The sequence below is a fragment of the Streptopelia decaocto genome (assembly GCF_964273445.1).
Source record: "Streptopelia decaocto genome assembly, chromosome: 15".
Classification (NCBI taxonomy): Eukaryota; Metazoa; Chordata; class Aves; order Columbiformes; family Columbidae; genus Streptopelia; species Streptopelia decaocto.
The window spans coordinates 6,168,906-6,182,193 of record NC_138670.1 but is presented as its reverse complement, the minus strand read 5'-3'; the positions used below and the strand labels follow the sequence as shown (position 1 = coordinate 6,182,193).

Sequence of the window (13,288 nt, the reverse complement as noted above, 5' to 3'; positions counted from 1 at the left end):
GGATGGGGTTGGTGCAGGTGGGGTTGGACAGGCAGTACCTGTTGTTTCCACCGCCCCTGCAGAGCAGCCACTTGTCAGGGTCTGAGCAGATCACTGAAGGTGGAAGTGTTGGTGGCTTTACTGTGACATGGTGACAGCAACAGAGCTGCAAGGCAGCTCCAGACCACACTGCTGCTCCGAGGGAGATGCTGCTGTCTCCTGGCTGGGTGTTTTGGAAGGTGGTGGCATGCTCCATCAGGAAACACGAACAAGTTGAAGGAAAAGCCTGAGAGGGACAGGAGGGAGTTTTGGCACAGCAGCAAAGCACAAAATAGATGCTTTTGCCTGCTGTCGTGAGGAATCTTCCTCTGCAATCTGCTGTGCCATCTGTCGGCAGCGAACAGCTGGGGTGGCTTCATTCCCTTGTGCTTCTTGAGCTACATCTGGCCACTTAGACCTATTTCTGTCCTTTGACTGTTAGAGGAAAGTTGTCTTGTGGTAGTACAGTGAAGATCTCCATGCCCTTGAGTTAATGGTTGTGTTGGAGACAGGATGTTTAAAAATCAGTCATTTCAAGCAGAACATGACGAGGAGCAGCTAGTGTGCTGGCTGGGTCTGATCTGAGCATGTGAGTGCTGGGAATGAGGGCCGGGGCCTCGTGCTGAGCCATTTCTGGTGTTGCCAGGCTGGCTCTGTGCTTGGGGAATGTCAGGTGCTGGATTTGGGGCAGTTGGGCAGGACAGAAGTGTCACAGGGCCGGGTGTTTTAAAGCATCAGGTGTAAACTCAGCTCAGGCCTGTTCCCTCCTCCCTCCCTGCCAGCAGCTGCCTCAGCAGAACCCAACCCCTCTGTGTTGTGCTTGACCCCGGAGCAGTTACACCAGCAGGCAGAGCCCATTCTGTTTTCAGCACAACAGTTTATTGATAATCTTTGCTTATCCACTGTATGAATGTCACCAAACCGTAAGACAGTTGCCGAGCCAGCCTGCTTCCTTGGGCTCTGGTTCCAGGCAGTCAATGCGTGTAGAAATCATGCACTTCAGATTTTCTGTAACAAGACAGGTGTAAAAAATCTCTTGGATGTATTTGAAATCTCTGCCTTATCTTGCAATCTAATCACTGAAAAATTGGTAAAGAAATCATAGGGCAGGTGGGCTGTGTTCCCTCCCGGGTGCGGGGCGAGCAGTCCCCAGAGCCACGCTGAGGCCACCAACCCCGGCACAGCCGTGTCCCACCCAGAGGTGCAAGGACGGCAGTGAGCACCCATGACATGCTGTGCTTCACCTGTGGCATGTTGTAAACCCTACGGTACACCTGCACCCCAAAACCCCCAAACAAACCCTGGATCCTTGGCGACATCAGGAAAACTGCATTGGTTGCTGGGTGGGCAGGAGTCCCAGGGTGGAGGGCTCATCCCTTGGGCTGCAGAACGAAACACCTGCTGCCTTGGGAAACCTTTCCTGTGCTGTCAGGTACGTGTGAGCTGCTGCTCTGTATGCTCGCTCTGGCTTCAGGAGAGGAGACGCTGGAGCAGCAGAAGGAAGCATCACCTCGTCCCTTTGCTATGGACAAACAAAAGCCCTGTTCTGCACTCCCAACGTGTCCCTGCCCGGCAGGGGCTTCCCAGCTTGAGCGGTGAAAACTGAAGCTTGCAGACAAAGCCAGGAGGGGATTTAGGCAATTGATAACTCCCTTGGTCAGATTAAAGAGTGGGGCCTGATGTGCACTGTCCCCTCGCCAGGGTGGACATTGGGTTGCTGAGGCAGGAGGGATGGGAACTGTGGGCTGGGGCCCTGCTGCGAGGGGGACAGGAGCCCCTGGGCTGGTGGTGCAGGAGCTCTCCGCAGGCTGAGCGCTGCCTTTGCTGCCTCACCTGCCCTGTGGTGCATCGTGCCCGCTGCAGCCTCTGGTGTCCATCTGTCCATCTATCTGGGGACAGCAACAGGGGTAGAGGTAGGCTGAGCTCAGCGCTGGGCCGGTTGGCTGGTTTGATGTGTGTGTGCTGTTCTTTTGACAACCACAAGAAGTTTTACATTATTACATTCAGACAAACACCCTTGGTTTAGTTACTCTACTTCTGAACACCGCAAAACACAGTAGCAACATAACACGGATGGGCGTGGTGCTACAGCGAACCATGGGGAGCAGGCGATGCGCTGGCGCGTTGGAAAATAATCCCTGAAGCCAACGATGGGAATAAAGAGATGGGCGTTGATACAGGTGACAGTTTCCATTTACAGGAGCCCCAAGAGGGAGGACCCCGAGGCCGCGTGCCATCGCGGCGGGCGTCCATGCATGGCGGAGCCGAGCCGGCACGGCCGCCCTGGAACCCATGACACCGGCAGCACCGTCACCGTCCCGGGGCGAAGATGAAGTCAAGGGCTTGACGCTCCGCAGCAGCAACGTTGGGGTGCCACAGGTCCACCATGAACACCACGCGGGGACCCTCCTCTGGGGGACCTGGTGGGGAAATAAGCAGGGGCTGAGGCTGCGCTCCCGGGGCAGAGGCTGGTGCTCGCCCCGACGTGATGGTGATGGGCTCCGCACTGGGAAGCTATTGCCTGCACCCCAGGCAGCGCCTGCACCTGCAACAGTGAGGCATCTGCTCGGTACAACCCCAGTAAACAACATCTGCTCCCTGGGAGCCCAGCACCTCCAGCAGCTGGCAAGGGCACCATCCTCCCTGCCAGGGCTCCAGGGCTGGTGTGGGTGCTCGGAGCCGGCGGTTTCCCGGTGCAGGCAGCAGCGTGATGCTGAGCCTGCCCCTTGTGCAGCTGCATCTCAACTGTGCAGGGAGCTGCTGCTGTGCCATCCCAGCCCCGCGACCTCGCACTGCAATGCCTTCCCAACCCCACAGCAGGGTGGATGTGGGAGCAACAGCTTTTGTTCTCCCACTCTTCACCGCTCTGCTTGATGCTTTTATGCCATCAACAAATGATGACGGTTAAGCTGGGAGAGCTGAAGCTGAACGGCCTCCATCAGTGATGGAGACAGGCAGCAAAACAGGCCAGCGTGAGGCTTTTCTCCCTGCACCAGAGACAAAGGTGCCTCTGGCACATCAGCACTGAGCAGCTGCCTCGTACCGGGACCACTGCAGCCACTGTGCTGCCGCCAGCAAGGGCCAGAGGAGGCCGAGGCTGTCAGCATTGGAGCCCACGGAGCTCTGGGGGACCAGGGAAGTGTTTCTGTGCTGGCTGCTGTGGCAGGGAGAGGATTGGGGGCCCTGTGCTGCCCTGGCAGCAGGAACAAGTCCTGGGGCTCCCCGGGGCAAGGAGCATGGGGATCCTCCACCACCCTGGAGCAGCCAGGAACATTCATGGGGGGTGAGCCCCACCACACCAGCCCCGGTGCCAGCTGAGGGCAGCAGCGGTGTCACCCCTGGGATGCAGCTGCCACCAGCCCTGCAGGTGCCTTGGCAGAAGAAGGGCTGGGCGCAGGTCACGCTGTTCCCCCCGCTCGCCGGTGCTGTTGTTGGTGTGAGACGAGGCCCCGCACTGCACTGACCTTCGTGGAACGCCGTGTGCAGGAAGGAGTCGTCGAAGAGCAGGCAGCGGCCCTCAGCCCAGCACTGCGGCTCGCCCCCCACCACCAGCTCACAGTTGCTGGGCGTCTTCAGACCTGCAGGCACAGAGAGGAGCACAGGGAGGGTCAGGCAGTGCTGCACTCCCTGGGAGAAGGGAGCAGCCCTGAAATGCATATGGTGAGCTCCACCCGGGCTGCACGCTGCTGCCGAGGGGCTGCTTCCCTGCAGAGAGCAGCAGCAGAGGCTGTGCTGAACCGGCGCACGGCAGAGCGCAGGTTCAGAACATGCACAGAGCTGGCACTGCGTTTGCAAGCAGAATTCAGAGCCTTGTGCATCTCAGCCCCTGCCTGCTCCCTCTTGCCCCTCTTGGCTCCAGCTGCTGCATGGCTGTACCCCAAACAGCTCAGCATTGTGGGCACCCTCTTTTGTACCTGGAACAGCCACCGGGTCCCCAGAGCCCACAAGCACAGATCGAAGGCAGAGCCTGCCTTCTGCTTCCTCCAGCTCTGCTGCAATCCCCCTGCCTGGGCAAGGCTGGGTAGGAGGAGATGCTGCACTGGAACTCGAGCAATGGGCTCAATTCCCAGCTCTGCCACAAGCTCCCCTGTGACCTCGTGTCACTCAGCATCTTCCTTGTCACTTGGTCCCCCACTTGAGATGCTGCCAATTCTCCCCACGAGGCAGCTGCAAGGACAGAAAGTCAGGGGAGGGTCACAAAACCTTCATAAAGGAAGAGACTGTGCAGGCCACAAGCAGAAGGACAATCCTAGAGATAAAACGGGTCTTTTCCTGAAACACTAAGGCAAGTCAGGCCAGTTTGACAAGGGTCGATCCCAACACCCCTGCATCAGGAATGTCACCCCCTGCAACGCTGGGGACGGTTGCAGCTGGTGCAGAGTCAACCTGCCCCGAGGATGCGGCCATAGCGGAGAAAGGGGTCAGGGCTCACGTGGTTTGCAAACGGTAACGATGCAGCAAACGAGCAGGAGCAGATCTCACAGTGATGCCAAAACCAAGCAAGCGCAGCAGGGACTCCCAGCTGCCCAGGACAGCCAGGAGCACAAAAAGCTGCTCTGCTTTTCTAACGGGTGGTTCAAAGCCTACAAACCCCAAAGCCATTTCGCTGCAGCACAGCCTCAACTGAAGATGCTTCAGCTGGAAAGGGGGAGCAGAGCAGCCAGGGGAGGTAGGGAGGAGGTGGCCAGCAATGTGCAGCCTTTTCATCGCACCTGCACCCCAGGGTCATTCCCTCCCCTTGGAGGGCAGAGCCGGTGGCTGTGCTCAGCCCGGTGTGTTCAGCAGAGCAGCAGCAGCATTAGGGTAAAACCTAGAGAGCGACTTGGCTGCTGTGCTGCCGGCTGCTCTGGCTTTGCAGACCAAGCTGGCCTGGGAGGGCAGGTTGTCTCTTAACCACGCCTCTGCCTTCGGCACAGCGAGGGCTGAGCGCCCAGCACCATGGTGGGGACATCAGCAAGTGCCTGAGCAGCTTGTCAGCATGTCCCCAGTGCAGTGCTGTGTCCCGGCTGGGGGGTCAGCAGCTGTGGGGCAGATGGAGCTGGGAAACATGGAAGGACAAGGGAATGACCTGCATGGCTCATCTCACCTGGACCTCACCAGCCCCCTCTCTTCTCAGCCCTTGCAAGGGGAGCACATCTCCCTGGAGAGGGAGGAAATCTGGCAGCCGGGTGCTGGGCTGCCTTGGGCACCAGCGAGGGCAGATCCCAGCCCCCCAGACCTGGGCATGGAGAGCTCCTGGGATCAGCCCTGAGAACTGAATCCAATTCTAAATAAATGGCCAGTCACTGCCTGAGTGTGTTTACCCAAGAGAAGTTGGCTGAACAAGCGCATTCGGTGTTTGCCAGCATGGCCCGTGCAGTGCCTCCCCCGGCACGATCTGTGCCGCTTCCAGCGCGGCAGAGCCCCGACCATCTGTGCCGCGGGGGCTCTCCCCATCACGGCACCCACAGCGCAGGGAGCACCACGCCAGCCCCGCGCTCACCCGCCAGAGGAGACACCCTGGGACCCCTGATTCGCACCGAAGCAGCAGCTTTGTTCACATCTGCCTGTGTCAGCACAGAGCACTTGAAACCCCGAGAGAGGGGGAGCTGCCGAGGGGGTGGCACTGGGAAAGAGTTTCGCACTGGAGCAGCACCCACCGGTTACCCCGCATCCCGCGATGGGAAGTAGGGGTGCTGCAGAGACAGGGGTGTTTGGAGACCTCTGTACAAAACCAGCCCCATACCATGCACCAGCAGGAGCCCACACCTCCAGGTTTGCTCGAGGAGGAGGCAAAACACTCCTGCTGCTGTGCTGGGGACCCCGGGCAGGTTGGGCACCCAGCGGGGACTGAGCACTGGCCTCTCCTGGGGAGGCTGCTGCTGCCAAAGCCCCAAAATTTCCTCATGCCGAAGCGGAGCAGCCACCTAAGCCAGCCCTGGGGTTGCAATTAGTTGCTGAATTGGGCGAGTACAGGGTGCAAGAGGCCTTTTGTGGGCTCCTGCACCCAGGTGTGGCTGCAGCCCCCCAGCACTGCCCGTGGTGGGGACACCCAGCCAGGACGAAACCCCCCGCCAGGCACTTACCCAGGTGGCAGCGGATGCGGATGTTGGTGGGTCCGTAGTGCTCAGCGATGATGGTGCCCGGGCTCAGCACAGAGATGCACGCATTCCCAAACACATTGTTGCCAATGCAGGTGCGGAGGCTCCCGAGCAAGCGGTACGTCCGTGGGCATCTCCGGCAGTTCCTGGGCACGCACATGCCCTGGTTCACCAGGTAGAAGGTGAACCACTCCCCGCTGGGTGTGCTGTTCATTTTCCATCCTTGCGGGAGGCTGCAGTTTGAGAAAGCTTTGTAGAGGGTCTCAAACTCGCACAGGATGGTCTGGAAGTTACGCTCCAGCAACTCCACATCATGCTTTTGAGCGTCCCGGGAGAAGTAGGGCATGGTTGGCAAGTCTGGCAAGAAGAAGACTTCTGGTTTCTGGATGGAGGGCCGGCTGTTGAGGTAACGGCCCTGCTCGCGGATGCCCTTGTGGATCCTGCCCATGCCAGACCAGGAGTAGCGCTTGGCGTACTCCTGCAGGTTGTGGTAGAGTTTCTGGTTGAGCCCGTCGTGGTGAGCGCAGCGCACGCACTCGGGCGAGTGGCAGTAGACGAAGCCGTTCTGCACACCGTTGGCCTCGGCGCTCTGCATGAGGGCGTTGACGGTGGGGTAGGCGCGAGGCTGCTCCCGCCCCACGTGGTAGCAGTACCAGACGAAGAGCAGCAGGAGGCAGGCGACAGCGGCCAGGGCGCTGGTGTCGCAGTCCCGGAACGACTGAATGCCAGTGGCGATGAAATCCCGCAGCCCGTCCAGGGACCAGCTCCAGTCCAGCAGCCACTCCAGAGACATGGTGGTGCAGCGGGCGGGGGCTGCGCGCAGGGGGGCCCGGCGGTCAGTCCTGGTGCTCCTCAGGGGCACCCACACCATGCAGCTGGGCCGGGGCGTGGGGCGAAGGGGCTGCCATGGGGACGCGGAGCTGCGGCTCTCCCCTGCGCGCCCAGGAGCTCTGCATCGGCAGCCAGGCTGCCTGGGGGTGCCAGTGCTGCGGGTCAGCGGTGATGTGCCCGGGGAGTCGCTGCCCGTGCTCCTGGGCCGATCATCCCAAAAGGCAGCGCTGGAGGGAGGCTCTGGGGAAAGAAACACAGAGACATTAGGGAGGTGGTTTCCCTGCTGGGATCATGTGCTGGAGCACCAGCTTCTCGGCTCCTCGTGGAGGGATGATGGATGAGGAGTCCTCCCTGTCCAGAAACCAAACACCCTCTCATGCTGAGAAAAAACCCACCCCTCCCAACAGCATCTTCCACAACTATCCAAATGGAAGGTGAGGAGGGAGAGCCCAGCACCTCAGCTCTCACTGCCTAAGGAAACTGTCTCCCCTCCTGCTCCTCCCATTTCTCTCCTCCACCACCGCTGCCTTATCACATCTGAAATCTGACTGATAAGGTAGCAGGGCAAAGCTGGGAATAGACACTTAACAGCCCTATCTCGCAGCACATCAGTTTATCCCCTCGATCTACATGCTCTGAAATGACTCTCCCTCCAGAGACTGAACTGACAGCCCTGAGCCTGTGTCTTTGCCCTCGGGGACACTGGAGCTTGGCCAGCCAGGCAAGGGCACAGCAGTGATGGTGGCAGGTTGCGGTTGGCTTGTTTGATCGTGCTGACCAGAGGTTACCAGCTCACACGTCACAAGAGGCGAACGGCTCCCAGCATCACTGCAACACTCCACACACCTGGCCCAAAAAGCAGAGCCTGTCCCCCTCCCTGGGCAGGGGGTGATCCTGCTACACAACCAGCAGCTGCTGCCTGTCCCTTCTTCAATGACCCTCGGCAGCTCTGTCCTGCCCCATCATCACAGCTCCTGGTGAAAAGAGAAGATGCTCCAACCCCTCATAACCATGAGTGATGTTTGCTCACCCCAAACTCCATCCCTGGGCACCTTGAGCAGCAGGGGCAGTGAAGCAGACTAGGCAACAGGTCAGAAATGGAGGGGAAACCCAAACCAGGTTGGGAAGCATCCTGAGGGCTGCCCTGGCCTGCACCAAGAGGTCACCATCTGGGAGACGTGAAACAAGGATGATACAGGTAAGAGGGAGAGAGATGCTATGGGAGCTCACCTGTAAGAGCATTGTAAGGAGTAGGATGAGTTTACTAAGCAGGGAAGCCATCTAAACCCTTCCCAGTCCTTCCTACAGCCTGGTAATGAAGGTGATTTCCCTATTGATTGCAATAGGAATGAGCTTCAGCTGTGGAGCTTTGTCTGGAACCTGACCCTGCAGCTGTGGCCCTTGTGCAGGGCTGGGGACACAAGGTTTGGGCAGTTTTACACCCGAGGGAGGGACATCCATACAGACAGCCTCTCTCCATCCTACTTCCTTGTAGCACATTGCCTGCATGTCCCGTTCCAGGATCTGCAATCCACGTGGCATGTCACAGCCTCCTGGGAATTTTAAGATAACTTTCCACCTTGCCTGCCGGCTGGCATCCCTCCAGACACGCCAACTTCTCCAGCCCAGGCCTTGGTGCCCGGAGCGCAGCCATGGAGCCGGTCCCAGGGTTATTCCCCACAGCCGGCACAATCCCCCGCACTCCTCTGTGGTGCTGGAGTGTGGCTGGGAAGGCAGGCACAGCCCCGGCATGATCTGTATTCAGGGTGGCTCTTGCCCTGACAGGCGAGCCGGGAGCTGCTCAGCACAGCAGCCAGGCGCATCCGGGAGCCGACGGACAAAGCGAGTGCACGGGAGGGGCAGAGTTGGGGGTGCAACAGACTCGGGGTCCCAGAGCCAGAGTCACTCACACCCGTGCAAGTGTGGCACAGCACAAACATGGCCCCGCTGCTGCCCTGTGGCTGGTGCCAGCACCTCAAAGCGGGGAAAATCAGGGGGAAACCATCAGAGCAGTAAGAGATCAAAGCCCATGTGCAGCCTGCAGCCAGAGAGCCTTCGGGCTGCGAGCCCTGGGCTGCACCGGGACACCGGGCAGAGTGTCCCCAGAGATCCAGCCCGGAGCTGCCACCTGCGCTGGCACAAGCAGAGCCACTGCAAACCTGCCCAAAACCACCTTCTGTAGGGGCTGTGCGGGTGGTGGCGGAGCAGGGCCTAAATGCCAGCACTGCTCTTGGCAGATGATGCATGGTCGGGACCCACTGCCAGGCCGGTGGGTGCTGTCACCCTTCCCTGGCTGCACGCAGCACCACAGCCCTGCATGAGACGCGTAGCTGCATAAAGCACCCCCGGCCCGAGATCCAATAAAAGGTTCCTCAGTTAATAATGAGTGTCAGAGCCAGTCCAGAAGAGTGGAAATCAATTCCACAACACACTGAAGTTGTGCAGGACGTGGAGGCGAGCACCGTGCCAGGCAGCAGCGGCGTTACATAATGAAGGCAGAGAGGCTTCGATGCAGCAGAAAGTTGCATGTTGGTGGCTCCGTGGGAGCCCCAGCATCTCCTGGAGCCCAGCTGAGGTGCCCAGGCCGTGGGCCCCGTGGCGGCGAGGACATGTGGTGGTGCTGTCCTCGGCTCAGCGCCGGTGGCGGCACCTTTGGGACCATCGTGAGGAGCCTCCTTTGAATGGAGGAGTGTCGGGGTGAGGCAGGGCACTGGCTGCTACTACAGAGCTGGAGCGTGGCCAGGCACCCGCGGGCACTACTTCACCCATGCCATTGGCGTGCCACCCTGGTGGTGTCACCCATCGTGCTGGTCTCACCCAGTGTGACAGTGTCACCCCGCGTGGCGGCATCAGCTGGTGTCACCGGTGTGGCTACATCACCCGCTGTGGCTGCAACACCCGCTGTGGCAGCGCTCTCCGCCGTGCTGCTGTCACATCACCCAGCGTGGCAGTGGCACTTGCCGCCGTGCTGTCACCGGCGCGGTCGTGTCGCCGAGCCCCGCTGCCCGGCCGGGCGGGGCCGCGTTGCGCTCCCCGCCGAGGCCACCGCTCCCGCCCCCCCGCGATGCGCTGCGACGCGCCGGTACCGACCTGCTGCCCGCGCCGGGCCGTGCGGGGCCACCCGGGGCCGCCGCTCCGCTCCGCTCCGTTCGCCGCTGCCTTCGCGGACCACAACTCCCAGCAGCCCGGGCAGGAGGGGCCGCACCGCCCCCGCCGGGACCGCGCCGGGGCCGCAGCCTGCGGGCCCCGGGCGAGGCACCGCCCGCCCTGCGCAGCGGGCCGGCCCCCGCCCCCGCGCCCGCCCCGCGCCCGCCCCGCCCCGCGCCCCCGCACCCCGCAGCCGGCAGCCGGGCGGGAGCGGCGGGGCTGCGGCACCCGGGTGGCGGGCTGGGGACGGAGCGGCCGGGAGGCGGGGGTGCTGGTTCCCGAGGGAGCATCCGTCCCGCCGCGGGCACCCCGGGTTGGGGGCACACGGGCCCCGGGACACGTGTGTGGGGCTGCAGAAGCTGGATGCAGGAGGTGCAGAGGCACCGCGGTATGCAAGAGGACGTGCAGGGGACAATGGCTCCAAGGATGCAGGCGCTGCAGACTGCAGCAGTTGAGATGCAGGGGATGCTAGCCCTAGAGGGTTTCTGGCCCTAGGAATGGGAGCACCCAGGAATGCAGGCACCCAAGAGACAGGATGCTGGCTCCAGGGACACCGACTATCAGGGATGCAGCAGTTGGGATGTATGGGATGCTGGCTCCAGGGATGCAGGGAGTACTGGCTGCAGGGATACAGGCACCTGGGGACACAGCACCCCAGATACAGGGGCTGCTGCTCCCTGAGGATCCATGTGTTTGGGATGTAGGGGACAGGAGCATCCGGGGAGGCAATATGCTAGGTGCAAACAGCCAGGAGATGCCTAAGCAAGGATGTGCAGGTGTGCTGCAGCACCTGGAGTGAGGGCAGTGTTGGAGCTGAGGTTCCTGGGCTGTGGCAGCTTCAGCTCCTGGGAGTTCCCTTGGAGAGCCCATAGGCAGCGAGAGCAGCAGCTGCAGGGTTCCAGAAGAACCCGGCCATGTCTAACAGCAGCCGCTCAGCACTTGGTGCAAACAGACTTAGTGCAGCTGCCTCACACACGCTTGGCTCCAGCTACTTCAGCCAGCCCATGGGGCTTGACAAAATGTTCTCTTTCTAAGCCGACCTTGCATTTGTTCAGACTTTGGCCCTATGGAAGAGACCAGTTTTGCAGGCTGGCAGTAGAGGAAGCAAATTTTTTTTTCAATTTGGGGTGTCCTTTAACAACCCTTCAGTACTGGTGAAGAAACAGTTTGTCTTGAGCCTTTCTGCTTCCTGCTTCTTGCTTTTTTCCTTCCCATTTCCCATTCACCTAGGCACATACTGTCAAATCCAGCGGTTCCAGGAGCCCCAAAGGTCCAGCCCTCCCTCCACCATGCCCTCTGGTGCCAGAGAAGCTGCTGGGCCAAGCTGACTGCAGGCAGAGCCGGCACAGGCAGAGCCCTGGCAGCGCTGCCCTGCTCTGTGGCACAGTGCCACGTGGAGCTGCGTGGGACACGTGTCACCACTCCCAGTGTGGGGGAAGCCCTGCTTTGTTTCGCAGGTTTTGCCATCCGGTGCCTGCACATCCATCCGCTGTCACAGCTTGAGCTGGGTTTTAGCAGTGACCTAAGGGCTGCTCTGCCCAGCCCCTGAGCTGTGTGTGCTTGCTCTGGAGCAATCTCAGCCCCAGATTCTGCACACCTAAGCTGCACCTTGTTTTCTGTCCCAGCACATTTTTGCCTCCTTTCTGCTCCTGCTGTTCCCCTGTGCTCCCACCAGCACATTCCCCACCCCAGCCCTCCTGGCTCCCCCTGTTTGCTCCCACCTCACCCTGGCAGTGTTGCATATTGCAGGGTGAAAGGAGGGTGGGTTTATTCCTTCCTGCTCTTTCCCAGACCCCACTCAGGCTCAGCCTGCATGTCCCGCCTGCTGTTGGCAGGCAGTGCACCCTTCTGCTGGCAGCCACAGCGTCTGCTGGCTCTTGGGCTCTCTCATCCTTTCTCCCCTCCATCTGCCTTCTGCTCTCTGCTCCCTGCTCTGCCGCTCATCTCTTCCCTCTTTCCTCTGCCTTTAGGATGTCACCTGGGGCTCTTCACCCTCCAGTGCACCAACCCCTTTCTCAATGCTGCACCCTCTCCAGCAACCTCTCTGCTGTGCAGCTTTCCCACAGCGCTGGGGTGAGGGGGTGGAATTGAGATCTGAAGGTCTGGGCTCTTATCCTGACTCCCTGCTGTGCACTTCCCCCAATAATGCTGAGCCCATAACATGCAGCACACAGGTTTCTCACAACACGTCCTGCACCACCCATCCCTGCCCCATGTTGGGCATGCAGGGACCCGATGCCCCTGCCCTGTGTTCTTCAGAGGCGCTGGCAGGGATGCCAGGAGGGTTAACCCTGCTGCCAGACTCCTCTCAGGCTTGTGCTCTGCAGATCCCTGCTCCTCTCCTTTGGCATGGGTGACTCCCCCAGCTTGGGGACCTGGAGGAGACGTCATTCCCGTCATGGCCCAGCTGGGATCCCCTGGCACCAGGAGGGGTCACTGGGCCCCAGGCAGGGACAGCAAGGGTCTGGCAGGGGACAAACAGGCAACGAGAGCAGGCATTAGACCATTACACAGCACAAGGACCGGGAGCAGCCCCAGGATGTGCTTGGCACGGCTCTGCCAGCGACACCCTGGCAGGAGCCCCATCTTCATGGCAGCCTCCTGGCTCCAGCCCTTCCTTCTCCCTCTTCCCGAGATGTGCTCCCAGGGCAGACAGTGCCTGGTGTCCCCTCGAGCCGCTGCCAGGATGCGGCTGGAGCCAAAACTGGCTTGTGTTCTGCCAGGACCAGGATTTCCGAGGGCATTCAGGCTGGAGCTGGGATGGTGCTCCCAGAGGGGTCCTCCCTGTGCCCCTGAGCCGAGGAGACCTCCACCCTGCCAGCTCCTGCTCCCTGAGTCCCTGCCAGAGCAGCTGGTGCCCAGGCAGCGTGCAGGACTCTCTGAGCCTGGCTTTATCCCTCAGCTCTGCATCCCTCCCATAGCATTTCTGCCGCTGGGCACTGCTCTGCTGCTGGCCCAGCCTGAGCCCCACCACGCTCTTTGCTCTTTAATCACATTCCACCTCCGCACGGTTCCCACCAAGCCGCTGTTGACTCCTGCTGAGAAATAACCCGACAATGGGGGAAGGTGCAGGGATGTGGCCAGCGAATGGCTGTATGAAAACCCACTGGGGAGGGATGCTCTGCCTCACCACCCTGCGACGCAGCTGTAAGGGAGGTGAGGGGTCCCTGCTGCTCCACCCCCAGCTCAGGCGGGTGGGTGGGCACGGGGAT

General features: G+C 60.8%; 1 protein-coding gene across 1 annotated transcript; it reads right to left on the bottom strand.

Annotated features, from left to right (window-relative positions):
* Positions 1-55: 55 nt before the first annotated feature.
* Positions 56-10,039, bottom strand: ASPHD2 (aspartate beta-hydroxylase domain containing 2). The gene is made up of 4 exons (XM_082066374.1): positions 10,020-10,039; positions 6,084-7,169; positions 3,483-3,596; positions 56-2,438 (listed from the first exon to the last, which is right to left on the bottom strand). The coding sequence occupies exons 2-4, from the start codon at positions 6,967-6,969 to the stop codon at positions 2,329-2,331; spliced, it is 1,110 nt and encodes a 369-aa protein (XP_081922500.1). The 5' UTR covers positions 6,970-7,169; positions 10,020-10,039; the 3' UTR covers positions 56-2,328.
* Between the last annotated feature and the right edge of the window lie 3,249 nt (positions 10,040-13,288).

Excerpts from the sequence above, each read along its gene's own strand:
- ASPHD2 (XM_082066374.1), bottom strand. The coding sequence starts at position 6,969 with ATGGTGTGGGTGCCCCTGAGGAGCACCAGGACTGACCGCCGGGCCCCC. Across the intron at positions 3,597-6,083 it reads CCGCATCCGCTGCCACCTGG|GTCTGAAGACGCCCAGCAAC; the intron begins GTAAGTGCCTGG and ends CTGTGCCTGCAG. Across the intron at positions 2,439-3,482 it reads GCACACGGCGTTCCACGAAG|GTCCCCCAGAGGAGGGTCCC; the intron begins GTCAGTGCAGTG and ends TTTCCCCACCAG.